Genomic DNA, 27821 nt, shown 5'->3' with positions numbered 1-27821 from the left:
TCCCAGATCTGACCAGTTTAATTTGCTCTGATGACAAAACTAACACAGCAGGAGGACTTGAGCCCTGAGGTGAGGCGAGAGGTGGTGGCTGCTGGAGGAAGCACCAAGGCAGCTGGCAAGGTGCAATGGGTCCTTGGTGTGCAGGGAGTGCACCACACAGATCCACTATAAAAGGATCTAAGTGTCAGGGCCCTGGCAGCCAGGAGGGGGAGGATGCCCGGCCTCTGCCTCAGCCTGGGACCTCAGGAGCTGGACACAGCCCTTCCTGTGCAGGCAGGGGGGTCTGCTCACCCCCTGCCCCTTCCTGGACCCACGGGGTCTGAGAGTGCAGGGGCAGGACAGAACCAGGCTGCCTGGGGGAGCAGGGTCTGGCAGGTGGCGGTACCAGTTTCCTGGGTGTGGGGTAAAGGCTGGGGCTCCCGGGCCAGCACATAGGGCCTCGGCAGCATCTCAGGAGCAGGCATGATGGCTTCTACTTGATCTTGTCCCCAGTAAGCCGGATTCCTTGTGTCTCAAAGGGCTTGCAGCAGTGAGAAGTCTCCCCTGGCAGCCATTCTGCTAGGGGCAGGAGGCCAGGCCTTGCGAAGGCCTGTAGAGCAGCGCTCAGAACTCCCAGTCATCCACCTCAAGCTCTTCCAGGTTGTTCACCAGGCCGAAGATGGTATTGTGGTCCTGGGGCTGGCTGCTCTCAAAGTTAGTGATGGGGGTGACGGGCCGCAGCAGCTCCGGCAAGGCCTCGGAGGCACGCCGCTTGATCTGGGGGGAAGGGGAGGAGGAGGAGGCGTTGCTGACAGGTGCCACAGCCCTGGCCCGAGGGATACCTAAAGGCCATGAGGAGGATGGGATGGTATCCTTGTGGGACTTCAGAATCCTGGCTGTGTCTTACTCCCTGACGCAAAAGCTGGGTCAGCTGGGGACCCAAAACTGAGGCACCGTAGGCAGTGAGAACCACAGGCCAGAACAAAAGGGAGCCCAGCGGGAACACTACTGTACCTGCTTGAAGAAGGAGTGGTTCAGGAGGGTGCTGGCACTCGGCCTGTGGGGAAAGGGACAAGACACCTATATCTTCTGTGCCCCCCGCTTCTTCCCTTGGCTCCCCCAAAATCCCAGAGCTGGCCCCCCTGCAGTGGGGGCTCCAGATTCCCCCCAGCCCCTTGCAGAGCCTTCGAGAGATGCTGCCTCCCACCCCCACCCCCCGCACCCGTTTGGGCGGCCAGTGGGTTTACCTGGCGTCTGGGTTGCGCTGAAGACATTGCTCCACGAATTGGTGGAAGTGGGCAGAGAAGGTGCGGTGATAGGGGTGGGCCGGCAAGTCACCGTTGGAGGGTCGCGGGGTGCCGGCGGCCAAGCTTTCGGCCAGGCCGGAGCTGGCGACAGAGCGGGAGGGGCTCAAGGTCAGCTCGGCGGCAGGGATGGTGCTGGTGTCCAGCAGGCAGGGCACCGTGCCATTCAGCTTCTCCAACAGCATCTGCAGAGGGGGAGGGAGGCAGAGCCTCAGCGCCAGGGGTTCTCCACAGCCACAGGCATTCTCAAGGACTGGGCTGAAGTCTAACTTTGCAAAGGAATGCTGCTCCCTGGCTTGGAAGTCCTGTGCTCTGGGCCAAGGCGACGAGAAGGTGGCAGAGAGGAACGGCACAGTGGCACGCCCTCCACCACGGCTGAGTGACAGGGCTGTGTTAAAGGCTTCAAACCCTCTTAATTGCAGGGCCTTCACCCCAAGTGGTCCTGACAGCCCGCTGCCACTTGCCATGCCCGCGTGGGCCTGTGGGGTCTGCGAAGACACACACAGTGCCGCATCCCAGCTGAGGCTGTGGCAGGCTGCACAAGCGTGGTGCGCCAGGGCGAGATCAGGCTCGGGCAGGTGTCCTGAATCCCTCAAGTGCAGCTCCTGTCAAACCAGCCCCACCTCGGGCCCTGCGATCCTGGGGGACGCTCTCATGATCCTCACAAGCCGCCTGGGCCACAGCTGTGCTGAGGCTATGGCCACAAGCCGCGTGTGGCTGCCGAGGCTGATGGCAGGTTTACAGTGGTTCACTGGCCACATCTGAAGTGCGCAGCCGCCACAGGCGCCCAGCGGCTGCCACGCTGCACAGGGCAGATCCAGAAGGCCTCCTTCACTGTGGCCAGTTCTGCTGGATCCGAGGCTGCTTCACCCCCCACCCACCATGGGCACTTTTAACCCTTTCCTGGCCATCTTTGTGTTCCTGAATTCACACAGATTTTCACACCTTCCCACGGGACCTGCCAAGCTCTGACTCATCTGCTTCACAATCTAGGCTACAGATGTGCTGCCACTGCTCTTGGTAGACTGCTGTGTTGACACCCTGGGTCTTCCACGGTGCTCCCCTGTCCCCCAAGTGGCTCCTTCTAGTTCCTGCTCTTCACCGCCAAGTGCTATTTTGCCGGCAGGTGGGATGGGGTGGGGCGGGGGCTGTTCTAGGGGACACTCTGCCCCTGCCCGCTAGGCAGGTACTCCGTTACACTCACAGCCTGCGGCCCACTCCTCCAATCACCCAGGTCATTCTTGCCCAGATGGTCCCAAGTCTACTTCTTGGGTTTGGTGGAACCTGGACAAGCCTATTTCCTGGGCCTGACCTCTCAAGCGTGGGCTGGCCACTGGCTGTTTACCCCTGGGCCCTTGGGGTGGCTAAAAGGCAATCCCAGAGTAGAACCTACAGATTGCAGGTTCCAAAGGTGCTGGGCAGAATGCAGGGCCCGGAACTCTGAACATTCGAAATCAGCCACTAAACGAGCAGCCACATTGACTGAAATGGCCTGGTCTGATTTTAGCTGTTATAAGGACACATGGCACGTGGGCCCCGTATGCGCTCCTGCTCTTGGCTCCTCACCCTGGGTCGGGTTCCAGGCCCTGGGCCTTTACTGCACAGCGCCCCCAAATCCAGCCCCCATTGCAGCCCCCCCACCTGCCCGAGGTGGATGTGCCTTTCACCTCATTAGCATGACAGGGCCTCGCAGGCCTCGGTGGAGAGGAGAGGACTGCAGGGCTCACCTGAGTGGCAGGCATGTCCTTAAAGGGTACATGGCCATTGGCCAGTTCACAGGCTGTGATTCCCACACTGTAGATGTCGGATTTGGCATCATAACCCTGGAGGTTCTACGACAGGAAGCAAAAGCCACAGGTGACGCGCGCATGCAGCACTGCTTTGTTGTCAGGAAGGGAAGGGTGGGGGGAGCAAGGCCAGCAGAGCAAAAACACACTGTCCCACGATCTGCTGTGCGACAGGCCAAGGCGCAGAGGTCTGCCCACCCACCCCTTGTGTCCTAAGCTGGAAGAGCCAGGCCCCATGTCTGGCTTAGCGTCGGGACCTGAGAATACCCAGGGTGTTCCCAAAGGCGCACTCTATCCAGAGGGTAGGCGGGCCATCTGCAAGGGGCCCTTGGGCTCCACCAGGGAGCCCACCCTCCAGGAAGTAGAGCCCCCTACCCCCCACCCGCAGGAGATCTCTGAAGGCTTCTAGGGAGATACTTCAGGTCCTGGGCACAGACCTGCTGTAGGACCTCCGGGCTGAGCCAGGGCAGAACCTTGACACTGTACTTGGGGAAATCGTGGACCACACGCTGCCACTGCCCGTGGCTGATCATGCTGAGGTTGCTGCGTAAACCAGACAGGTAGACCTTCCCGTCCACGGAGATCAGGATGTGGCTCGCCTTGACACTCCTGGGGGTTGGGGGGCATGGGGAGGGTGTCACACGCAACAGCAAGAACTCCCCTCACACTATAGACCTTCGACCGTCCTTCGCACACTAGCTGTCTCCTGCATGTATTATATATGCATATCACATGTACATGTGTTCACGAATATTTCAAATGAGGACAAAAAGGTAATGATAACATGACCTTATTTGCATATCACTGGACTTAGAAACTTATTGATAGCTTGTGTTCACTGCCCACTTCTTTCTCTCTGCCTCCCACTGACTATCTTCATCTGTACTTTCTGTTTGTAGACATTCTTGAAAAACAGGCCATTGTTGTGTATTTCCAGACGTCTGATGGCCCTGGCTTATGTGTCTCGCTTCTTCAGTGCTGTGCTGCCCTTCTGTGTTGTTTTCTATATACGTTTGGTGTTTGCTGCTCCTTTTTCCCTCCACAGATTTATTCATTTATTTATTTGGAAGACAAAGTGATAGAGAGAGGGAGGGACAGAGGTCTTGCACCTGCTGGTCCACTCTCCAAATTGTTACATCAGCTATCGCTGGACCAGCCCAAAGCCAGGGAGCCAGAACTCCCCCTGGTTCTCCCACATGGCCCAGGCACACTGGCAGAGAGCTGCACTGGAAGCAAAGCAGCCACAGTTCAGCTCAGCACTCCGAGGAGAGATGCCAGTGCTGCAGGTGATGGCTTAACCCACGGTACCACAACGTCAGTCCCCGATCTTTGCTTCCGATGGCATCTCGGCTCGGTGGGGCAGAGGTCTTCTCTTCACCTGTTCTCCCAGGAAGGAGCCCTTACATCCCAGCTGAGTGGTGCAGGCATGAGTGAGCACTCCACCACCACACCCCTGATGGGCCTGCGTCCTGCAGCTGTGGCCCTGCCCAGCTGCACTGGGGCCACACTCTCCTACTTATGCGTCTCTGCTGCGGACAGTGTCGTGAGGACATTGTGGGGTCACATGCACATTTGCTTTTTCCTCCCCGCTACGGTTGCGAGCTCCTGTGACTGCTAATGTCTGGGGCTTCCTCACCTGTAACCTTCATGTCCTCTACCATTTTCCTATTGCTTCGGTGTCCTTGCCCAGGGCTTCGTGAACTTTCTGCCAAAGCTAATGTCTTCTTCAACTGCCCTCCCCCTACCCCAACACTGGCCATGCTGTTCCAGATATGCCCACCACAGTTTGGCCTCCTGTCCTGGGCTTCTGAAGTGCACCGAGGCTGTGTGGCCCAGGTCACGGCTGCGTCTCCCTGCATCTCTGTTGCCTGCAGCCTGCAGCCTCATGCGCCATGCTCAGGCCTTAGTCCATGCAGAGCCCTCTTCGCGCACAGTGCTCTGGGAGGTCTCCCTCTGCCTGGCCACTGCGAGCTACCTTTCCTGATGCGGCTGCCTGAGCCCTGGCTCTCTGCTCCGGCCTTCTGGCATCGGACTGCCTGGGCACACAGGGAAGGAGGGAGGGATTGGGGGTAGGTCCCATCACATAACCCCGGGCCCAACAGGGGCTTCAGTGCCCCACGGTCTGAGGGCTGTCCCCAGGATTAGAATCCAGATCCTTGGTTTGAAAACATTCACCTCACTGACTTCAGCCTGTGAGTGAAGGTCACCCAGGTCTGGGCTGTTCTACCCAACCTGTGACTGGAGGTGCCCCCGCCGCCCCCGGGCAGTACCTGTGCACGTAGCCCATGTGGTGGATGTAGTCCAGGGCCTTGAGCACCCCCTGCAGGATGTACGCAATGGCCAGCTCGCTCATGCCGTCTGTGAAATGCGTGCTTAGGAGGTCCTTTGCAGAACCTGGAGTGGGAATGAGGAGGGGAGGGTGTGAGGACATAGTTGGGGAGCTTCAGATGAGCGGTCTGACCCCCGCATCGTCAGAGCCCCCTCCGCCTGGAGCCCTTCCTACTCACCGTATGCCATAAAGGACGCCACCACCCATAGCTCGTTGTCTGAAATAAAGGTGGCTCGGTAGGGCATGATGTTGGGATGGTTGAAGAGCTTAGAGACGTGCAGCTCGCCCTGAGAGTGACAGTCAAGCTTAAGTCAAAATCAAGGGTGCTGAAGACGAAAGCTCATTGGGGGGGGGGCAGCGTGGACGAGCTGGGGTTCCAGCACTTTCTGGGGGGCTCAGGTTCCTGGGGCAGTGCATGTGGGCGCTTCTACTAGAGCAGAAGCCCAGCTCAGCCATCTACAGGGAGCCAGGCTGCTCAGCCAGCCCTGCCTGGGGCGGCCCCTGCAGCTGGGCGGCACAAGCTCAGAAGAAGCCCCCATCAGGCAGCCAGCGGGCGTGGCTGAGGGTCCCTCAGTTTCATGACTCAGAGACCATCAAAGCACACTCGTGAGTGCACACCGAGCACGTGACAGAGCCCAGCCTTGGGGCCGCGGCATGGAACTCCTCTTTGATGTGAGAACAGTGTTTCTCTAGTACAAGGGAAAATAGGACAGTTGGATGAAACAAGCAAAGGTATGAGAGGACAAAGGATAAGCAATAAACGCTGGAAACTATTTCCCAGCGACCCCTGACTGAGAGATGTCTTTGTTGGGAGCGCTATGGGAAGTGCAAAGAACTATGGAAGCCAGGGTCCCACCTTGGGGACATCAGGTGACACTAAGCCAGCTGGACCGTCAACCTGCCTCTGCCGTACACAATGATTCATCAGAGTCGTTCTGTCCCAAACGCTCTGGAACACACACAGGTATGTTTTGTTTTCTCAAATTATAATGCTGGGACTGCACTTCTGCTCCATCCCCAGGGGTGACACACCACCCCAACCAGGTGGGCTGGCGCCAGAGCCCCCCCCGCTGAGCATCTGTGAGGAAAATGGAAGGGGGAGGGGAGGGGAGGGCAGGCAAGCAGGAGTGGCCCCTGGAGCTCGCCTGCACCAAGCAAGGCAGAACCCGGGCCTGGGCCGTTTCTCCACCTGCTGTCTTCCCTGGTTTGGCAGCAGGAGGCTGGCTACTTGCTTCCCAACCAGAAAGGGACTCCAGACAATGAGGAGAAGAGCCAGAGCCAGAAGAAGCCCCTGGGTTGGGGGTGGGGGATATAGGCACCTGGGTCAGCCTCCTGACTCTGCTGTTTACTGGAGGGAGGTGTGTGGCCAGGGGCAAGTGATTTGGCCTCTCCTGGGTCATAAATCAATGGGAGAAGAAGGGGGGCCTCTTAGTAGAGCTGAGCAGCTTCACACCCAATCCTTTCTGTTCTCAATGAAAAGCTCCCTGCTACCCCCATTGCTGAACCCTGGTCTCCCCGTGGGAGTGTGGGAGCCCAGGGCCCACACTCCAGGGGTCATCCTCAGGTTTCCCACCTGTAAGAAGGTCACCATCTCATTGGAACATGCTTCTAGGTTAATCCTTCGCACCGTCACATACTCTCCTGTGGGTTTGTATCTGGCCAGGTTTACTGTCATCAGGTCCTCAAAGCCTTTGCCTAAAAGATGAGAGAAGATTTCATGCCATCGGCAGGGACAAGGGTAACAAGACTTCTTGTTTTCCCTTAGGAGAAAGGGACTTGGGCCTGGTGCAGTAGCCTAGTGGCTAAAGCCCTTGCATTGCACACACCAGGCTCTCATATGGCTGCTGGTTCTAATCCCGGCAGCCCCACTTCCCGTCCAGCTCCCTGCTTGCGGCCTGGGAAAGCAGTCGAGGACGGCCCAATGCTTTGGGACCCTGCACCCGCGTGGGAGACCTGGAAGAGGATCCAGGATCCGGGCTTTGGATCAGCTCAGCTCTGGCCATTGCGGCCACTTGGGGAGTGAATCAACAGATGGGAGAACTTCCTCTTTGTCTCCCTTCCTCTCTATATCTGACTTTCAGATAAAAATAAAATAAATCTAAAGAAAAAGGAGAGAGAGAGAAAGAGACTTATCCCAATGGGAAATCCAAGTTACCATTCCCACCACTACTGTCACTCCCTTGGTTAGAATCCTAGTCAGTTCCTTCTCAGCCGGCCATCCTACATACCTGGAGCACAGGGCACAAGAGGGGAAAAAAATGGCCAAACTGTGGCTTTTCCTGGAAATCTGATTTCTTCCCAACTCACATAGAAAAAGCCCCAGGGAAGACCCCCCCAAGCCGGTCTTGTCACCAGGAATCGTACCAACGAACTGGCAGCAGCTGCTATGGGAGCGGCACCGAGCGGAGCATTACCTATAACGGTGAGCAGCTCGTAACAGCCTCCCTCGGGTAGGAAGCTGCTCATGATCTCCGGCTTCGAGAAGGATGCGATCGACTCGGAGCTCGCCTCATTGGTCTAGAGGAAAAAAAGAAAGAAAGGTAGGTTAACAGAGAAAACTGGGGTTGGGCTAGGAGTGGGGACCGAGGTGGTGATGCATTTCCGCTGGGCGACAGGCGCCTGAACGAACATATGCCTCCTGATGCTGTGGCACAGATAGGGGAGGCAGATAGGGCAGAACTACACCGCCAGGCCTTCACTGCGGTCACACAGGGCCTGGCCAACTGCTGACCCGCCAGTCCCTGCCTGCGGTGGCCTCCGCTGCTATGAACCATGAACTTGGAGGGAAGGCTAACTGGAGAAAGGCACAGGTAAGCAAGAGAGAAGGAACTGGGGGGTGGGGGAGCTGGGGAGTCAGGAGGGTCCCCTTGACCTCTGGGCTGCACTCGAGTCTGACTTTCAACCTCCTGACTGCAGCAGCCCAGAAGGTGCAATGCTGCATCTTGCGCCAGGGGAAGTGCACACGGCCCCTCTTTAGTGAGCCAGGAGCCTGGGCCAGTCATTTCCTGGCATTTCCCAGAGAAGTGACTGGACAGCCACTGCAGTTAACTACAGTGAGCAGGGCTGGCAGGGCTAGCGTTGTGGCACAGTAGGTTATTGCTGACTGCCATGCTGGCATCCTATGAGTGCTGCTTCTGGTTCTGGTTCTGATCCAGCTCCCTGCTGGTGTGTCTGGGAAGACAATGGAAGATGGCCAATGTGTTTGGGCCCTTGCAAGCCCTGCGGAAGAGCAGAATGGAGGTCCTGGGTCCTGGCTTCAGCTTGGCCAGCCGTGGCCATTTAGGAGATGAGCCAGTAGGTGGCAGGTCTCTGTCCCTTCCTCTCTCTGGGTCACTCTGCTTTTCATATAAATTAATCATTCTTTTTTTTTCTTTTTAAGATTTGTTTTGTTTTTATTTGAAAGTCAGACATACAGAGAGGAGGAGAGACAGAGAGGAAGATCTTCCGTCCGCTGATTCACTCCCCAAGTGGCTGCAATGGCCAGAACTGAGCCTATCCAAAGCCCGGAGCCTCTTCCGGGTCTCCCATGCTGGTGCAGGGTCCCAAACCTTTGGGCCGTCCTCGACTGCTTTCCCAGGCCACAAGCAAGGAGCTGGATGGGAAGTAGCTGCCGGGATTAGAACCAGCACAAATATGGGATCCTGATGCATGCAAAGCGAGGACTTTAGCCACTAGGCTACCATGCCAGGCCTAATCAATCATTCTTTTTTAAAGACTAAAATTTTTTTTTAATTAATAAAGATGGGGGGCAGCTAATTCCCTGCCTACAATGCCAATATTCCCTCTGGGTTCTGGTTCGTGTCCCAGCTGCTCCCCTGCAAGCCCATCTCCCTGCTGTGGTCTGGGACAGCAGCAGAGAAGGGCTGAATGGGGACCCTGTAGCCGTGTGGGAGACACAGAAGAATCTTCTGGATCCTGGCTTCAGATTAGCTCAGCTCTAGTCATTATAACCTTCTGGCAAGTTAACCAGTGGATGGAAGATCTTTCTCTCTGTCTTTCCTTCAATTTATAAATCTCACTTTCCAATAAAAATAAATCTTTCTTAAAAAGTTTATTATTTTTAAGCACTTGAGAGAGACAGAGGGGCAGAAAGAGATCTTGCATTGCTGGGTCACTCCCCATTGCCCTCAATGAAGCAGACCAAAGCCATGAGCTCAGAACTCCAGCTGGGTCTCCCGTGTCGGTGGCAGGAGCCCAGGCAAGAGCCCAGGCACCGAGCCACCATCCGCTGCCTCCCAAGATGTGCTTACAGCAAGCTGGGATGGAAGCAAAGTCGCTGGAACAGGAACTGGTACTTCATTATGGTTTGTAGCCATCGCAGGTAACCCGGAAGAAGTTCCTGGCTCCTGGCTTCACTCTGCCTAGGTCTTGCTGTTGTGGCCATCTAGGGATGTATGCCAGCAGATGGAAGACTTTTCTTGCTGTCTTTCCCTCTCTCTCTGTAACTCTTTCAAGTAAAATAAATATCTTAAAAAAAGAAAGAAAGGGAGAAAGAAAGAAACAAAGAAAGAAAAAGAAGCCAGCAAATGGAGCTGTCTTGTTCCAGGCTTACACTGGCATTAGCAGAGCCTTGTGAAGCCAAATCGAGCCGCGCTAACAAACCCCACTTGTAACTTCACTCCTCGTTTCTAAGATGCAGCCGCACCGTTGCAGTGGGTTATAGTTGTGCCGCATTCCCAGTTGTGCTACCTGCATCTGGTGAATGTCCTTCAATTTGTCCACACCAACACCGCTGAGCTCCGGGGTTGTCCTACCGTTCTCCGCCTCCGTGCGGTGTTACTGGGAGTGCGTCCTGGGCTTTCTCCTGACAGAAGCCCCTGTCGAGCAGTGCAGGCAACCAACTTGATCACTCCAACTGCCTTCCAAAAAGCTGGTACCAATGGAGCTCCCACCAGAAATGCAGGTCTAAGCATGCGGCTCTACCTTTTCCCTAGTAACTGGTGTATTCAAATTTCTTCATTTCTTTCTTTTTAAGATTTTAAAAATTTTATTGGAAAGGCATATTTATAGAGAGTAGGAGACACAGAAAGATCTTCCATCCACTCGTTCACTCCCCAAGTGGCTGCAACAGCCAGGCATAGCTAGGCTGATCTGAAGCCAGGAGCCAGGGGCTTCTTCCAGGCCTCCCACATGTGTACAGGGTCCCAAGGCCTTTGGCCAACCTAAACTGCTTTCCCAGGTCATAAGAAGGGAGCTGGATGGGAAGTGGAGAGCTGGAACACAAACTAACACCCATATGGGATCCTGGCACTTGGAGGTAAAGGATTAGCCAGTTGAGCAATTGTGCCAGGCCTCTTTATTTCTTTTTTAAATATTTATTTTATTCTTAGCTGAAAGGCAGAGTTATAGCAAGGAGAGACAGGTGCTAGAAGCTTCTTCTGGGTCTCCCATAAGCAGGGAGCTGGATCAGAAGTGGAGCAGCCAGGACTTGAGCGGGTGAAAAGCCTAGCCCACCATGCCACAGGGCCGGCCTCAAGATGGCTTCATTTGTGCCAGTCTCACTGTGGTTTGAGCTCTGATTCCCTGATTGGTAACGGAGGTGCCTCTATAGACCCTGTGCCCTTTTCTGTCCCTTTTCCTCCAGTTTTCCAGCTCCCAGGCCCACAGAATCAGCCCCATTGAGCCGGCTCATTCAGGCATGAAGAAGGTCTCCAAGCGCAGGGAAGCTGGGACATGCAGCCTGTTCCTCCCCGGAGACTCACGGGGCGCTCTCCCTGTTCACCGTGTGGCCAAGCTCTACAGTAAGGAATCGTGCTTGGTGTGGTCTAACCTGGCATTTTCCACGGGCACCTGCTCCGGGGACCGGACAGCTGTTCGCTCTGGGGGAAGGAAACTTGGGGAAGGCTATTTTCAGTCAAGCACATGCAAGTAATACAAAGACCACAGACTTGGGGTCAGATGCGGAATCTGAACTGAAGCCAGGCACTTGCTCTGCAGCTGGGAGCCGAGCAGGCTCATCTCCTGGTCTCCCCTGGCTCGGCTGTGGAGGGATTCCCGTCTCAGGAGGGCTGAGGCTGTCAGAGGTGATGGAACCCGTGAAGACCTCGGTACGGCTGGGCACGCGGCAGTCATCTCCTGCCTTCCTGCTGCCTGCTTGGGTGCTCTGCTCAACAGATGCTGAGTAGGGCGTGAGCAATAGTTAAGGGTAATTTGCATTTGACTTTTGTGCTTTCAAACGTTCTGAAAACAAACTGGAGGGTCACGTCACTGCCACCGCAACTTCCTGAAACTCTCATTTTCAGAATCATCTGCAGCAATTGCCAGAACCCTCACCCAGGGAAAGAGCAAAACCAGGGCACCAACTTGAGCCAACAGCCCAAAACCAAGAGCTCTGAAACGGTGACTCCCCATGTGTGTGGAACTGACAATGCACAGTTAGTCTGGAAGTGGCTTGGCTCCTTGGCCTTGCACCTGTGCACACCCCATTTTCTAGGCATGAATATTCAATCAAATCAATGGTGGACATCAACATAAACTCAGCAGGGCACTTCCTTCTCTACTCTGGTCTATGAGCACCACCAGGCACCACATAAAGACCCTTGGCCAGGGCGCACTACGTACACAGTGGTGGTCTTGTACAGTCACAGCCGGTGATGCCACTGTGGTCATGCCAGTGCATGTAGGCCCACTCTCGGATGTTCGCACAGCAAGGAAGGCCCCTGTGATGCAATTCTCAGAACAGATGCCCGGTGGTCAGCAGCACACAACCAGGTTCGCTGTCCCCTGACTTGGCTGCTCCTGCCCTACGAGGGTGTGCTGCAGTAAGGAGAAACCTCCCCAGGTGCTGCTGCGCTGGCAGCACTCCTGCCTGACTCAGTGCCCTGTCCACACCAGTCTCCCATCTCTGCCTCTGCTTTATCACTGCCAGTTCAATATCATCTCTTCAGGGAAGACTCAGGCTGCACTCCGAGTCATGCTGTGAGGTTGGTCGCCTTGCCTGACTGCCCCGCTAGGACCTACTGCGGCTGCTTCATTTCCCACTACCCATCTCCTCCATGGCAGGGTTCAGCTCCACTGAGGCAAGGCCCTTGCCATGCCCTCACGGCCATGGACCCTAGAACCTGGAACAACGCTGGGACATTCTCAAACCACAAAGATCATGCAAAGCAAAGGGGGAGGTTTTCTAACGAGAGCGACTGGTGAGGAGAAGAGGGTAAATGTATCAGCTAGCTTTCTGGAGCCTGTACTCCATGGCAGGCCAGCCCTGGAAATGCTGGCCCTCACGGGACACATTCACGAGGCCCCCCACACGGGACGCATTCACGCATGAGAAAAAAGCAGGTCAACAGATGGCCCCCGTGAAAAGCAACTGCTTGGTATTTAAGGGTGGTGTGTCTTCTGGTCTCCAAGCAAGCTCCTTAAAGTTCTGCACATTGGAAAAGAGATTGAGACATGGCCCGAGCCCAAGCTTGTGATGCTTGTCACGTACCCACCTCCAGCTCGGGGGCTGAGACATCTCCCTGCCAGGCCACCCTCCACATTCTTGCAGGACCTCGCAGGGAAGGGATTCATTAAACTACTGCTGCGTGCATTAAGCCACCACCGAGGACTCCACTAACTCAATACCACAGACAACGACTCAAAAGCATTAGTTTCAGGAAAGAAAATGTCTTAGGTGACTGGGAGCTTGCGTTCACAGGCAGCACGGAATTGAAGGAGACGGCTGAGTTGAGTGATTGCACCCCTCAGCCCTCCAGCTCCCTGGGAACAATCGGAAAGTGGCAGCTTCTACTCTGGGCTGTCCTGTAGGCCTGAGCTCCACAGAAGGATCGCCCTTGACTTGAGAAAGCAATCATGTCAGGAAGCAAAGGCAGGCTTGTGCGAGGGAGAAGCAGGTTCGTGCATTCTGTTGTTCCAGATTTAGCAGAGGCCTAAATTCAGATCACCGAGACGCAATGATTCAGCCTGTTCTCTCCACAAACACAGCATGGTGTCGTTTCATTAGGGTCATGGATAATCTCCAACTGCTCCGAGAGAGAGAAGCTGACTTCGAGTGTTTCCTTAGTTTCCCACACCATGAAAACGTATTTTGTTTAGAAGCATTTGAAAAATATGCTACTGGTATCCAGAAATGACCATAAAATGATAACTCTGTTGAAAGAGTTTAAAAAAAAAAACACAATCAAGCATACACAGATAACACAGAATGCTAGCCAATGAACACGTCCAAATGCCCACAGGTTTCACACAGGATCACTTTTGGGACAATAAGTGGTAGCTGTGAACATATAAACATGACAAATAATTAGCAATGTATTCGGGAAAAACACCTAACAAACCAGCTCTGCTCAGAGAACTGCCATGCAGCTGTCAGGCACAGCCACAGCTGGCCGCGGAGGGGAGAGCCTAGGCTGCACCCTCATGCTTCACTCCACCTCGGGACTCCCACAAAAGCTGCACACGTGGACTGTGTACAGGGCCAGTGTCGACGCCCAACCAGGGGTCTCATTCTCTGTCTTTGTAAGACGCTGATGCACATTTTCCAAAATAGCTTGGTACACTGTGCACATCTGGCACTGTTTACACGGTAAATAAACTGCAGGAGGAGGAGGAAGCAAGGCGAGAATCTTGTCGCTTTTGCAAAGGGAAAAAGTACGTTTTCTGCATAGTACTTTTCCACTTTCCTTTTGTTCTTAAGGAAAGAGATTTGAGGACTCTAGAAATAGATTTATGCTCTGTCTATGGACTGAAATCTATTATTAATAGATAAAAGATGGGCAATTTAGTGCCACCAGCCACAAGCACATGTCACACTGCTGGAGCCCTTTGTGTGGGGAGAATGTGACGGCCAGTGGGGCAGAGCAGGCGAGGCACCTGTAACCCCCAGGAAGAACAGAGAAATGCCAGAGTTGTCAATTTCTCAGCCTCACACACTCCAAGTCTTTCCAGGGTGAAACCTGCACCTTCCCAAGTGAAAAGATAAGAACGAATAAAGCTCAGTGACAGGTGGGCAGGAAGCGCAAGTGGCAAGCCAAGACAAACAGGCTTCCGCAAGAAGGCATGTCCATGCAACAGTCACGGCGCTAGAGCCTAGAAAGTCACTTACTTTTCTCCGAGCGTCACCCGGAGGCTGCTCTGGAGTAGAGAAATCAACGGTAGGCAGATTGGTTTTCAGCAGGAGACACATCCACACTCAGAACAGCAGTTATTGCGCTTTGCAGTACATTTATTAATGACAGTCACTTAACGGTCACTCCAGCAGAAAGGACTTGTGTCACATGTCACACACAAACACAGAGACCCACAGTAAAAATGCTGCGAGAGGCCAGGGATCCAGGGCTCCTCCACACCAGCGAGCCCGCTCCTCTATAGGCATTCCGTGTTCAGCCTAACTCAACCGCCACCATCCCTGTCAAACATTCCCTTTTCGCCAGCACACCAGGGTTCCTTTGAACCGGCTGGCTTTGACTTCTTAACTCCCAGAAACTAAAAATTGGATACTTTTCATTCTAACTGCAAATAAAGCAGTGGCTCCTCGGCTCTCTGCTGCTCAGTGTGGAAGTGAACAAAGCAGACGAGAGCTGAAATGATTTTCTGTCTATGCTTCTGCTTTTGTCAGTTTGGGAAAACTGGTCCAGATCACTCAAGTGAATGGTTTTGACTACAAAGTTTTAGGTGGGGGTTCTATAGACACCAAAGTCTTGAGTGATACAATAATGGAGGAGCAGGGAAAACGCTTTCTCCTAAGATCCAGGAGAGCAACCCAAGGCACTGTGAGAAAATGGCAGCTCCAGGGAAGAAGAGCCTCGGTTCCTCTTCGCGGGGCACCCCACACACCAGGGCTCGGGGACACACAGGGCAGCAGCGGGTGCTGCAGACGCTTGGTCAGAGGCAAGAAGCCAAGGGAAGGGACTGTGGGAAACCTAACCCAGGATCACAGAGCAGAGAGCCCATTTCAAGTTGTGTACAACTTGACCACGCAGACTCGCTCAGGCTGGCAACAATCCTTCCCCTTCAGATCAGAGACAGGCTGATGGTTAAAAGCAAGGGTCCCTACCGACGCCAAAGCCAGTTAATTTAACTTGTAAATGCCGGAATATCTGTAACCAATTCATGGTATACTGGACTTACACATCAATTTCCATCAATGCCATTTAAAACAAAAACCATTAACAGAACCATTCACTTTTCCTTTACCATTCAGTTAATTTTATGCTTTATAACATAAAGAACTCATTATTTCTCTAAACTCTTTGCTTATCTAAATCTCTGACAAAGTTCACCCATCACACTGCTCCAGAAGTTCTAAGAGATAATTGGTGGAAATGGACTAATAGGTACTGGCTAGTAACTAACAAATTTGAGGCTTTTAATTATTTAGTTATTTGGCAGTATTCTACATCAATCAAGCACTCAGTGTGTCAACCTGCCTCTCTAGTGAGAGTCCTAACAGAACATCTTAATATTCAAGAACGGGTACCACCACCATCACCATTACAGATCTGGCTTTGCTCTGTATCAAGGTCACAGCTCCCAGAAAGTCTATCTTTGAAAATGGCCAGTGTCTGAGCTTGTTAAACCTCAAAGTTGCAAAGCTACTTGCCTTCTGAATGAACACTTAGATCTTAGAATAGGAAATTGGCATTTCTGCCCTGCTGGATTTCCCTACTCTCTGAATTCAGCCTCGTAATTTCTACCACGAAGAAATGAATCAAGTAGATTGAGCAGTAAAGCCACTTCATTTAGCTCATGGCTACCGCTGTCCTGATCGCTGTTTTGTTTCTGAAATTTTCAGGACTACAGACTTTTAAACATTTCATCTTTTTTCCCCTTTACGAATATGTATTTCGATTGGACTTTTAAGAGAAATATATATGCCTTTTAGGTAAATGTTGATTTTCTAACAATCAAGAGAGGCCAACACAGACGCCAGATTAACCCTCAAACAGATTCAAAAAGGAGTTAGGGAAACCCAACAATTGTGCTTTACACTTGCCCTTAAAGTTGCTAATTTTCACAAACCGATCTAGTCAGCAAAAGATGACTGATACATATCCTACAGTGATGGCTGGCTGCTATGCTGGACTTACCTCCAAATAGTTCCAAATCTCTTAAGCCCTCAACAATGAACTTTTCCGAGACCCACCGCTAAAGAGGAAAACCCCAAAGAGAATTAGTATTTCTTTCGAGCCACAGAAGATTAAGCCTGAGAGAGACAAATAAAAGCATGACAAAAATAGAAACATGCAAAACAACTAGGATACATTTCTATGGACAAGTTAAGGGAAGAATCTTGAAATCAACTAACAACAGTAGATTAACTCCTTCCTCTAGTCCTCTTGGCCTCATCTGATGACTAATTCTTAAATCCAACAGATGAGAAAGGCTTACTATTGACCCTGATGACAAACAATGCGTTTGTCTTTCCTGTGTAGAAGACTATCCTTTGGTCCTACTTTATTCATTCCATTGCAATCTATTAGATGCCTTAGACCATTAATTAATCACAAATTAATGCCAATTTGAGAAGTATTATTGGAATTCACAACACGGGAAGCAGGGATGAGGCAGTTTTTCATAGACTATTTGTCTGTCAAGGGAAATGCACCAAGCTGCGTATTCTTCTATCTAGTATGTTTCTAAAGATAATTGCTTTTTACATTTTCTATTAGGTTTGCAAAAGACCAAAGTAGCAGGATCAATCTAGGGTTCGTTTTCCTGGCCTCTTTCTAATGAGTATTAGATTCCCATCTGTGGCCAGAGGTCTGGTTTCAGCCCGTCAGGCTAGGTGACACAGAAAAGCAGTTTGCATTTCAAAGTAATGGAATCAAGATTGCATTTCACAGAGGGCCTGGGGTCCGAGCCGGCCTGGGGTCACTCCACTGAGCAGTTTCCCTTTGCCTCCTCAACTAACAGCGAGCTTCTCTCTCTCCAATAGCAATCGCTCTTACATCCACAAGAAAGGTGGTTAGGCAACATTCAGAAATAGGGTGCATAATCTGGTCTGTGACTCGGAACTCCGAAACTATTCTCTGTCCTTTTTTATAATTAGAAAAAATATAAAAAGTAACGTTCTAAATAGAAACAATATGACAATTACATGCATCATATACAAAACGTAACTTGCCCTTTGATATTTAAAGACAGTGCTATTTTCATTTCTCCCAGCACTGACACAGTTAAGCTTTTTAAATAATTACTATTGCATTTCGAAATTAGGTACTTGACAGAAAACAAAATAAGACACTCTGTTATGAACTCTTGGGAGCTTGTGAAGAAGGTAAATCAAATCCATACTGATTTGTGAGGTCATTTTAGCTCGTACAGATTTAAAGGTAATAAAATATTTCATTTTCAGATAAAAAGACATCTTCAATTGAAATTAACCAAATAAAAAGGGTCACAGCAATTACAATTTGATGCTGATTTTAAAAGAATACAAACTCATCAGAAGCACAGGAAGTGCAGAGGTCACTGGCAGTTTCTATGGACATTGAGAGGGCTGTCCGTTCACGTGACGCGTGACTGACACATTCACGCATCAGATGAGCCACTGTCTCGGTCCGTCTCTCGAGAGCAGCGAGTGGCACAGCCGTGTCTTTGCCAATCAACATGGCGGACTACTCTGGGCCTACAAGCCTTCTTCTCACCTCCTCGCTCCCTACAGCCCTCACCTCACCTGGCTACGGGCATCACAAGTCGAACCATCTGATGGTGTACTCCAACACTTTATCTCAGAGAAAACAAAGAGAGAGAAGCAGGAGAATGGAAACACTCACCCTAATCCGCTCTGGTTTACTCACAAGAAAAGACATGAGTGCCTAGTGCTGAGACTATTTCAATTCCAAAAATGTAAACCTAAAGGAAAACAGAAACAAGCTCAGTTAGACAAGTCCCCTGCCATAGGAACAGTCTGTGATGATTTTAAAGACGTGCCTAGAGACACTCTGACCATGAACTTGGATGCACTGATCCCTCTGTGGTTCATGAGCCTGATGATTGGGCTTACACACATCTGCATAACATGTGCCTCCCTTAAACCTTATTAAGTTGGCACATTACCCAACTGACCTAAAAAAAGGGGTGGGGGGCTGGCAAGCAGCACGGTAGCCTAGAGGCTAAAGTTGTTGCCTTGCATGTGTCCGGATCCCATATGGGCGCCAGTTCTAATCCCAGCGGTCCCACTTCCCATCCAGCTCTCTGCTTGTGGCCTGGGAATGCAGTTGAGGACGGTCCAAAGAGTTGGGACCCTGCATCCAAGTGGGAGACTCAGAGGAGGCTCCTGGCTCCTGGTTTCAGATCAGCTTAGCTCCAGCTGTTGCGGTCGCTTGGGGCGTGAATCAATGAACAGAACATTTTCCATTTTATCCCTCCTCCTGTTTATATATGTGACTTTGTAATAAAAGTAAACAAGTCTTTAAAAAAATTTTGGATGTACTTTACCAAATAGATTTTAAAAATTCTGCAATTTCAGCAAGAAAAAATTTTATATGATTTTTCTCTATGTTCATTTCCAAGCCAAGCCCCTAGTGTCCTTTCCTGAAGTGTATACGGTTATATAAGTGATCAATTTTAGAAATTTTGCCTACAAACTTCCTGCCCTGGTAGAAGAAAGCTCGGTGCTCCTCCTTTGCCTCCCCTCCCCCCGTGTCCTGCCCCCCTTCTCCCCACAGAGCTCCGGCTCCTTTTTGTTTAAAACCACAGCCCACATGTACGTTACTTCGACTAGGCAGAGTTCAGGGATGAGCCTGTCTCCTTCCACACACACCGCATTTTTTTCTCCTAGAGTCAAGAAATCATTTGCTTGCTACTTGGTTTCCCATGTAAATAAAATTTTCTCCAAGATGTTGCAACATATCTGCCATTCGCTTTGCCAATTATCACCCATATATTCAAACTCACCAATTCCACTCACTTCCTGAAGACTGCCTTCTCAGGTTACTGTTTGCCACCTGGATTAGCTGCTTTTTTTTTTTTTTTTCCAAAGATTCGTTTATTTTTACTGCAAAGGCAGATTTACAGAGAGAAAGATCTTCCCTCTGCTGGTTCACTCCCCAAGTAGTCGCAGTGGCTGGAGCTGAGCTAAGCCGAAGCCAGGAGCCAGCAGCTTTTTCCAGGTCTCCCGTGTGGGTGCAGGGTCCCAAGGCTTTGGGCCGTCCTTGACTGCTTTCCCAGGCCACAAGCAGGGAGCTGGATGGGAAGTGGAGCCTGTATGGGTTCCCAGAGCATGCAAGGTGAGGACTTTAGTCAATAGGCTACTGCGCTGGGCCCCTAGCTGCTTTTCCCACTGCACTGGTTTACCCTTTTAGCGAGGCAAGTCAAGGCTCCCAGTTCTGGGAGACAATCTTGTATTATTCCATCAATACTTGTCTCCTCCTTTCTTTTTGTTTTTCCTGATTTCACATTATTGAATCCTAATGGCGTATTTCTAGATTTATCTTCTAAACTTATACTTATTCCATGTCTATAGTAGACTTGTTTTCAGAAGAATAATTTAATTTTGTTTTCTTTTTAAAAAAGATTTATTTATTTTTATTGGAAATGTAGATACACAGAGAAAGGAGAAAGATCTTCCACCTGCAACTGCATTCCCTAGTGGCTACAACAACCAGGATGGAACTGATCTTAAGCCAGGAGCCAGGAGCTTCTTCCAGGTCTCCCAAGCGGGCACAGGGTCCCAAGGCTTTGGGCCATCCTCTTCTGCCTTCCCAGGCCACAAGCTGAGAGCTGGTTGGGAAGTGGGGCAGCCGAGACACAAACCAGTGCCCATATAGGATGCCTGCACTTGGAGGTGGATTAGCCAGTTAAGCCAATGTGCCAGCTCATGCAAGGCATGTATTTAGTCACTAGGCTATTTTGCTGGGTCCCTCAACTTTGCTTTCTAACCCTTCCAGTAAACTTTAAGTTTTGGTTACATATTTCTAAGGTTTTCTGCCATTGCATGTATCACCCCACCTTGTCATGTTTGTTATTTACAGTTAGGAATTCATATCCAGAATGGCTGCTAAAAACATAATATATCATGACCAAATAGGATTTATCTCAGGAACAAAAATTTTAAAAACAGGAGTCTGTGCACACTGGAGATCGGCCCTCTGCCCCGTGGGAACGGCCACGGCCCTCCCACCCACCCTGCAAGGCACGTTTCTGGGGAACATGGCAATATTCATACACCCCTGCTCCTGAGTCAGGGTTTCATCAGCACAGAGGAGTTCTTTTGCTGCGATGTATTCAAAGCCCTCGACGCAAGGATTTGGCTTATATTTTCGAAAATAAATTAAAAATTTTTAAAGTATGCATCTGTACATATATGCAAAAATATATTCTGGGGAGGTCCAGTGTAGTAACCTAGTGCCTAAAGGCCTCACTTGCATGTAGTGGGATCCCACATGGACGCCGGTTCTTGTCCCGGCCGCTCCACTTCCCTTCCAGCTCCCTGCTTGCGGCCTGGGAAAGCAATTGAGGATTGCCCACAAGCCTTGGGAGCCTGCCCCTGCATAGGAGACCCGGAAGAAGCTCCTGGCTCCTGACTTCAGATCGGCTCAGTTCCAGCCGCTGTGGCCACTTGGGGAGCGAATCAGCGAATGGAGGATCTTTTTCTCTGTCTTTCCTTCTCTCTGCAAATTTGACTTTGCAATCAAAAGTAAAAATAAAACAAAAATTTTTTAAAAAGATATTTTTAAGTTCTTTTTGGCTTAATATTTATTTATTTATTCCAGAGGGAAGTGAGAGAGAGAGAAAGAAAAAAGTTCCTTCCACAGGTTCATTCCTCAAGTACCTGCTATGGTCAGGACTGGGCTAAGCGGAAGCCAGGAGTCAGGAGCTCACTCTGGGTCTCCCACGGGATAGCAGGGGTCCAGCTGCTTCCACCATCGCCGCTGCCTCCCGGGTTTTCATTAACAGGAAGCGGGACTCAAGCTATAGCTGGGTATCAAATCCAGGTTCTAGGCCATGGGATGCGATCTCTTTATCAGCAGGTCAATAGCCACACCTGTTTCAAGTTGTTGATAAAGAGCTAAATAAATGGTTTATGTTTTATTTTTACATCTTTCGTTGTCAATGAATTTTGAAAAGGGGCAAGTTCATTTCACTTTATTGAGTAAATAAGGGAAAAAAAAAACACAATCACCTCAGTAGATGGAGAAAAGGCACACGACAAAATTCAATACTAGTCCATGATTTTTTAGAGACTTCCTTTTTAAATTTTTAAAAGACTTATTTATTTGAAAGACAGTTAAGAGAGAGAAGGGAGAGACACCTATTGGTTCATTTCTCAAGTGGCTGCAATAGCCAAAACTAGGCAGGTGCAAAGCCAGGAACCAGGAGTTTTTTCTGAGTCTCCCATATGGGAGGAACACGGACCGTTCTCCACTGCTTTCCCAGGCATACAAGCAGGGAACTGGGTTGAAGAGAAGCAGCCAGAACTGCAACCGGCACCCATATAGGATGCTTGCCCTGCAGATAATGGTTTAACTCACTGCATCGCAGCATCAGCCTTAATGATTTTTTTAAAAAGATTTATTATTTATTGGAAAGTTAAATATACAGAGAGGAGGAGAGACAAAGATCTTCCATCCAATGATTCACTCCCCAAGTGGCCACAAAAATGGCCAGAGCTGAGCTGAGCCAAAGCTAGGAGCCCAGAGGTTCTTCTAGGTCTCCCATGCAGATGCAGGGTCCCAAGGTTTTGGACCATCCTTGACTGCTTTCCCAGGCCACAAGCAAGGAGCTGGATGGGAAGTGGAGCGGCTGGGATTAGAACTGATGCCCATATTGGATCCTGGCACATGCAAGGCAAGGACTTTAGCCACTAGGTTACCGTGTTGGGCCCTGATCTTTGACAACAATAAACCAACTAGGAGTGGGAGGGACATGTTCATATTGGTAATAGAAAAGTATGAGAAATTCCAAGTGCTAGTATCCTATATGAGCACCAGTTCATGTCCCAGGTGCTCAATTTCCCATCCCATCCCCCACTGGTGGCCTGGGAAAGCAGTGGAGAATGCCCTAAAGCCTTAGAACCCTGTACCTATGTAGCAAATCCAGAAGAGGCTGCTGGCTCCTAGCTTCGAATTGGCTCAGCTCTGGTCATTGTGGCCATTTGGGGAGCGGACCAGAAGATGGAAGGCCTATCTGTCTTTTCTTCTCTTTGTAAATCTTTCTAATTAAATGAATAAAATCTTGGGGAAAAAAAAAAAAAAACAGAATGAGTGAGTCTCCAAAAGTCTGATCTCGAAGCTTCTTTGGAGCACTGTACTGAAGTCATGGCCAAGGCAAGAAAGCCAGAAGAAAACTAAAGGTGTGCCCACAGGAAAGGAGGGGGCGAAACCACTGCCAGGCGGCATGATCATGAACACAGGAGATGGCACGGTTTAAACCACCCTCCAAATCAAATCTAAAACAACTAATCTTAGAAATAGGGTTATTTGCAAGACCCTCTTGTATTTTTATATGGCAGAGAATCATTAGAAAATGAAATTTTAAAATACCACTTAAAATTCCAACAAAGCCAACAAAGGGGCCCACACAATTCCCACAGGGAAGCAGTCTGGATATATTCTAGCTACCTAGAATGAATTTCGATTCTTTTATTTTTTTAAAGATGTATTTATTTTTATTGGAAAGTCAGATACACAGAGAGGAGGAGAGACAGAAAGGAAGATTTTCCGTCTGATGATTCATTCCCTAAGTGACTGTAATAGCCAGTGCTGCGCCGATCTGAAGCCAGAAGCCAGGAGCCTCTTCCAGGTCTCCCATGCGGGTGCAGGGTCCCAAAGCTTTGGGCCGTCCTCGACTGTTTTCCCAGGCCACAAGCAGGGAGCTGGATGGGAAGCAGTGGGCCACCGGGATTAGAAACTGCTCGTATGGGATCCCAACGCGTGCCTGGTGAGAACTTTAGCCCCTAGGCTACTGTGTTGTGCCTAAGCTTCTATTCTTATGCCACACACAAAGAATTAATGAACCAGAATTCTCTGAAAAAGTTAACACCATCAAGTGTCTGAAGATAACCAAGGTGGGGCAGATATCTGAGACAGTAAGGAGACTCTGCTTGGGATGGCCACATCCCGTCTTAGGGCACCTGGCTGGCATTCAGCAGGCTCTGCCTCTAATGCAGCTTCCTGCTGCCAGCCAGCACCCCGGGAGGCGGTAAATGACAACTCAAGGACAAAGGTGCCTGCCTGCCACATGGCCCAGCATTGGCTGCTTCAGCAATCTGCGAAGTAAATTGTCAGGTGGAACATCATGTTCGCTGCCTCTGCATGTGTGAAATAAGATGGAGGTCAAAGAAAAGATAAAGATAACAGAGCAGAGCCCAGTGTGAGGTAGCCTAGTGGCTAAAGTCCTTGCCTTGCATGAGCCACTATCCCATATGGGTACCAGGTGACATCCTGGCTGCTCCACTTCCCATCCAGCTCCCTGCTCGTGGCCTGGGAAAGCAGTCAAAGATGGTCCAAAGCCTTGGGACCCTGCACCCAGGTGGGAGACCTAGAAGAAGCTCTTGGCTCCTGGTTTTAAATCCGCTCAGCTCCAGCTCCTTGTCTCTGTAAATCTGACTTTGCAATAGCAATAAATAAATCTTTAAAATAAATAATAATAATAAATAAACAAAACAAATCACACAGTGGTTGAGAAAACAGCTATCTATCCCAATAGGAAATAAAGAGGTCTTCACTCAGACCATGCAAAGTGTTTAACCCAATAGCCAGGGTTGGGCCAGGCTGAAGTCAGGAGCTTGGGACTCCTTCTGCTCACGGGTGGCAGGTGCACACACACTTGAGGCATCACCTGCTATCTCCCAGAATACAGCAGCGAGAAGGTCAGGACGTGAAGCCAGGCACTCTGATGCAGGACACGCGCATCCCAAGCCAAGTTCCAACTGCTGCACCAAATGCTCCCTGCCACCGAGAACCGATGGGGGGCGCTCTTAACTGCCCATTTTGCTCTTCCGCTGTAACAGAGCAAGGAAAGAATCCTCTCATTGTTGTGTGTTTCCAGGGCCTAAAGTGCCCAGGTTGCTGTTCCATGAATGAGAGTAAAAACAATGAGATCAGCAAACCCGGAAGGCCATGGTGCTCTGTGCAGGCGCTGGGCGGCACTCTGGGCTCCGCCGGGAGAGCACACCTGTTTGGAAGCCAGAGTGACAGCCGGGCACAGGAAGACGGTTCAAGGCCAGATGTGCAGATAAAAGGCTGCCTGCGAACACATGCACTGATGGACCAGGTGCCAAACGATACGGAAGGGAATATTCATTCACTCTGATATAAAGTCGTATCTTCTCTTTTATTCCTATTTTTGAAATTGATTTTCTCAGTACCTCTGTGTCTGGGTTTATCACTATAAGCACTGAATCTGAGCTAATACCCCAACCCCACCCCAAGAAACTTGGCTAAAGGGTGGAGGACTGTTCCCATCACGTTAGCAATGTAACCAATGAATGGCTGGATTGGTAGGCTCCTGGCTTGCGGCAGTCGGTCAATCGCTGGCTCCTGTATCAACTCTCAGGGGTCAAGAAACAGGGCTGGATGTTCCCTGAAAAGTATGAACAGGCGACGAAGGAGAACAATCTACATATGGGAACAGGGTGCGATACTGAAGACACAGTATGACGGTAAGAACAAATTCCAACGGCGTCTCTTCATCGGGTAGAAGACAATAAACTGCGAAAGGCTTAGCTCCCTCACCTGAAAACTAGCAACAATTCCATCACCCGCTTCTTTCACGCTCGCTTGCCCACTCCCCAACCTCGGGCCCCCGATCGACCGAGGGCAGTGAGGAAACAAAACGCAATCAGAAGCTTTTCATTTGGGTGGCCGATGTAGGGTGCCACCTGGATCTCGCGTCCTTAAAGCTCCGATGTGACAGGGATCGGGGCGGCAGGGAGAGGTCAGCGCTACCATGTGCCGCTACTTCGAAGGCTACTCTCAGATTCCCCACCTGAAAGGCGCGATGGGGACAAGGGGAAGGAAAAGCGGGAGCCCGCCCGACAACTCCGCTCCAACATCGCCTGGCCGGGCCCAAGCCTATTCTGTGCCCGGGCGGCGGCCCCTCTTTGCGGGAATCCAGTACAGAGGTTCAAAGGGAAGCCTGTGGGAGCGAAGGTGAGCCCAGGACGGCCCCTCTGACCCAGGCCCGCCCCTGATGTGTGATCGGCGGCACGGTGACGAGAAACTGGTTCCTGGGCCGCACCAGGCGCCCCAACAGCCCGGTACCTGATCGAGGAGTTAGCGAGAAGTCCCGGCCGGTCTCAGCTCCGCCTCCTTGGTTTTATGGCCGCGCCGCCGCCAAGCCGGTTGCTGGGAGGGGAGGTACGCAGCGTGCCATGCGCAGTAGAGGTGCCCAAGGAGGACCTGCGGAGAGCTCCGCCCCGTCACCTTGAGGAGGCCCCGCCCCACCGAGAAGGGTCCGCCCCACCAAGGAGGCCCCGCCCCACCGAGGAGGTCCCACCCGGTGGAGGAGGTTTGGTCCGGCTGAAGCTCCGTCCCAAAGAGGTCCAGCCCCACAGAGGAGGTTTGGTCCGACGGAAGCTCCGCCCCACAGAGGCCCCGCCCCACAGATGAGGCCCCGCCCACCCGAGGGGGGTTGGGTACGGCTGAAGCTCCGCCCCACAGAGGTTGGGTCCCGCTGAAGCTCCGCCCCAGAGGCCCCGCCCCACGGAGGCGGTCCCGGCCAGCATCGCTTCCTCTCCCGGCGGGCGGAAAAGGTGCCTGGAGATGCGCTCCTCCTACTTGTGCCGCACCCCTAGTCTAGGCGCCTCTAGGATCCTCGAGGTTCCCGTTTGGCGCATAAGTTGAGTCCAAAAACCTGCGTTCTCATCGGTCCTGCCCGGAGGATCCGAAAACGGAGGCTTCACCTCAGCTCAGAGAGGGCGGTAAAGGCGACTTCAGTAATGGGGGCTAACGCGGAGTAGAGTCAGGCGAACCAGCGCGAGACTTCTTTGGCCTTTGTGGGTCCTTTTGCTTCATTTTTCCTCTCCTACGTAGCAGACAGAGGTGGAGATCCAGGCTTCGGCTTGGGGAGTGAATTAGAATGGGAGCAGCCAGACATAAACCAGGGCCCGTATGGGATGTTAACATTGCAAGTGGACGCTTCACCTGCTAGCCACAGTGCCAGCCTCCATTCCCTCACTTAAAAAAAAAATTATTTTTTATTGCAAAGTCAGATATACAGAGTGGAGGAGAGAAAGAGAGGAAGATCTTCCGTCCGATGATTCACTCCCCAAGTGACTGTAATGGCCAGAGCTGCGCCGATCTGTAGCCAGGAGCCAGGAACCTCCTCTAGGTCTCCCACACAGGTGCAGGGTCCCAAAGCTTTGGGCCGTCCTCGACTGCTTTCCCAGGCCACAAGCAGAAAGCTGGATGGGAAGTGGAGCTGCCGGGATTTGAACCAGCGCCCATATGGGATCCTGGCGTGTTCAAGGTGAGTATTTTACCTGGTAGGCCACACTGCCGGGCCCCCGTTCCCTCACTTTTAAAAACAATCTTTTAAAATAATTTTATTTGAAAGGAAGCATAACAGAGAGGAGAGAGAGAGAGGTGTCTTCTATCTGCTAGTTCAGTCTCCCAAGGGCCACAATGGCCAGGGCTGAGCTCATCAGAAGCCAGGAGCTTCCTCTGGGTTTCCCACGTGGATTGCAGAGTCCAAGGACTCGAGCCATTCTCTACTGCCTTCCCAGGCCATTTGCAGGGGGCTGGTACATAAGTGGAGCAGCCAGGAACTCAACACAGTATGGGAAAGGATGCCACCCTTTCTGTAGCCATTAAGATGATTTACTTGGGGCCTAGTGTGATGGCTCAGTGTCTCATCCTCACTTTGCATGTGCCAGGATCCCACATGGGCATCGGATTGTGTCCCAGCTGCTCTGTGGCCTGGGAAAGCAGTAGAGGACTGCCCAAAGCTCTGGGACCCTGCACATGTGTGGAAGAACTAGAATAAGCTCCTGGCTTTGGATCAGCTCAGCCTTGGCCACTGTGACTACTTGGGGAGTAAATCAGCAGACAAGATCTTCCTCTCTGTCTCTCCTTCTCTCTCTCTGTAAATTTGACTTTCTAATAAAAATAAATCCAAGAAAAAAATGAATTGCTTCAATATGGAGTTACTGGTGGCTGGCATGGTGGTATAGCAGGCTAAGCCTTTGCCTGCAGCACTCTATCCCCTGTTGGTGCTGGTTCATGTCTTGGCTGCTCCGCATCTGATGTACTGCTCCGCTGAGGGCCTGGGAAAGCAGAGAGGATGGTCTGAGTCCCTGGGATCGTACACCCACCTGGAAGACCCAGTAGAAGCTCCTGGCTCCCCACTTTGGATCGGCCCAATTCTAGCTGTTGCAGCCATTTGGGGAGTGAACCAGCATAAGGAAGATCTTTCTTTGTGTCTCCTCCTCTCTGTAGCTTTGCTTTTCCAATAATTTTTTTTAAAATATATGGAGGTACTTTCCATTTGCTCTAATACCTCTTAGCCCAGCTGTCATCTTGTAACTGGATGTCA

General features: G+C 51.2%; 1 protein-coding gene and 1 non-coding gene across 6 annotated transcripts; one reads left to right on the top strand and one right to left on the bottom strand.

The window, feature by feature from the left end:
- On the bottom strand, positions 1–25702 carry STRADA (STE20 related adaptor alpha). 5 transcript variants are annotated; one of them, XM_036496154.2, is made up of 13 exons: positions 25550–25702; positions 18143–18197; positions 16430–16487; positions 14446–14474; positions 7814–7916; positions 6973–7094; positions 5578–5686; positions 5341–5464; positions 3508–3679; positions 3011–3115; positions 1227–1468; positions 994–1036; positions 1–756 (listed from the first exon to the last, which is right to left on the bottom strand). In XM_036496154.2, exons 2-13 carry the CDS (start codon positions 18152–18154, stop codon positions 604–606), a joined length of 1272 nt encoding a protein of 423 aa, XP_036352047.1. In that variant the 5' UTR covers positions 18155–18197; positions 25550–25702; the 3' UTR covers positions 1–603. The 5 variants fall into 5 exon arrangements, with proteins under 5 accessions (XP_036352047.1, XP_058531289.1, XP_058531290.1 ...); XM_058675306.1 differs by lacking the exons at positions 14446–14474; positions 16430–16487 and having other exon boundaries at positions 18119–18197; positions 25550–25701; XM_058675307.1 differs by lacking the exons at positions 14446–14474; positions 16430–16487 and having other exon boundaries at positions 25550–25701.
- On the top strand, positions 18311–18411 carry LOC118759734 (small nucleolar RNA U13). Its single transcript, XR_004996387.2, has one exon. It is a non-coding gene; the product is annotated as a small nucleolar RNA U13 (small nucleolar RNA).
- Positions 25703–27821: the final 2119 nt, after the last annotated feature.

Source organism: Ochotona princeps, chromosome 17, assembly GCF_030435755.1.
Source record: "Ochotona princeps isolate mOchPri1 chromosome 17, mOchPri1.hap1, whole genome shotgun sequence".
NCBI lineage: Eukaryota > Metazoa > Chordata > Mammalia > Lagomorpha > Ochotonidae > Ochotona > Ochotona princeps.
Note: the sequence above shows the minus strand (reverse complement) of the source record. Positions and strands in the feature narration are given on the sequence as shown.

Bases quoted from the DNA above. Each gene is read 5' to 3' on its own strand.
- STRADA (XM_036496154.2), bottom strand. The intron at 7,917-14,445 runs GTAAGTGACTTT...TTTTTCCTCTAG, and splicing joins CGGGTGACGCTCGGAGAAAA to ACCAATGAGGCGAGCTCCGA. The intron at 1,037-1,226 runs GTAAACCCACTG...CTTTCCCCACAG, and splicing joins CAGCGCAACCCAGACGCCAG to GCCGAGTGCCAGCACCCTCC.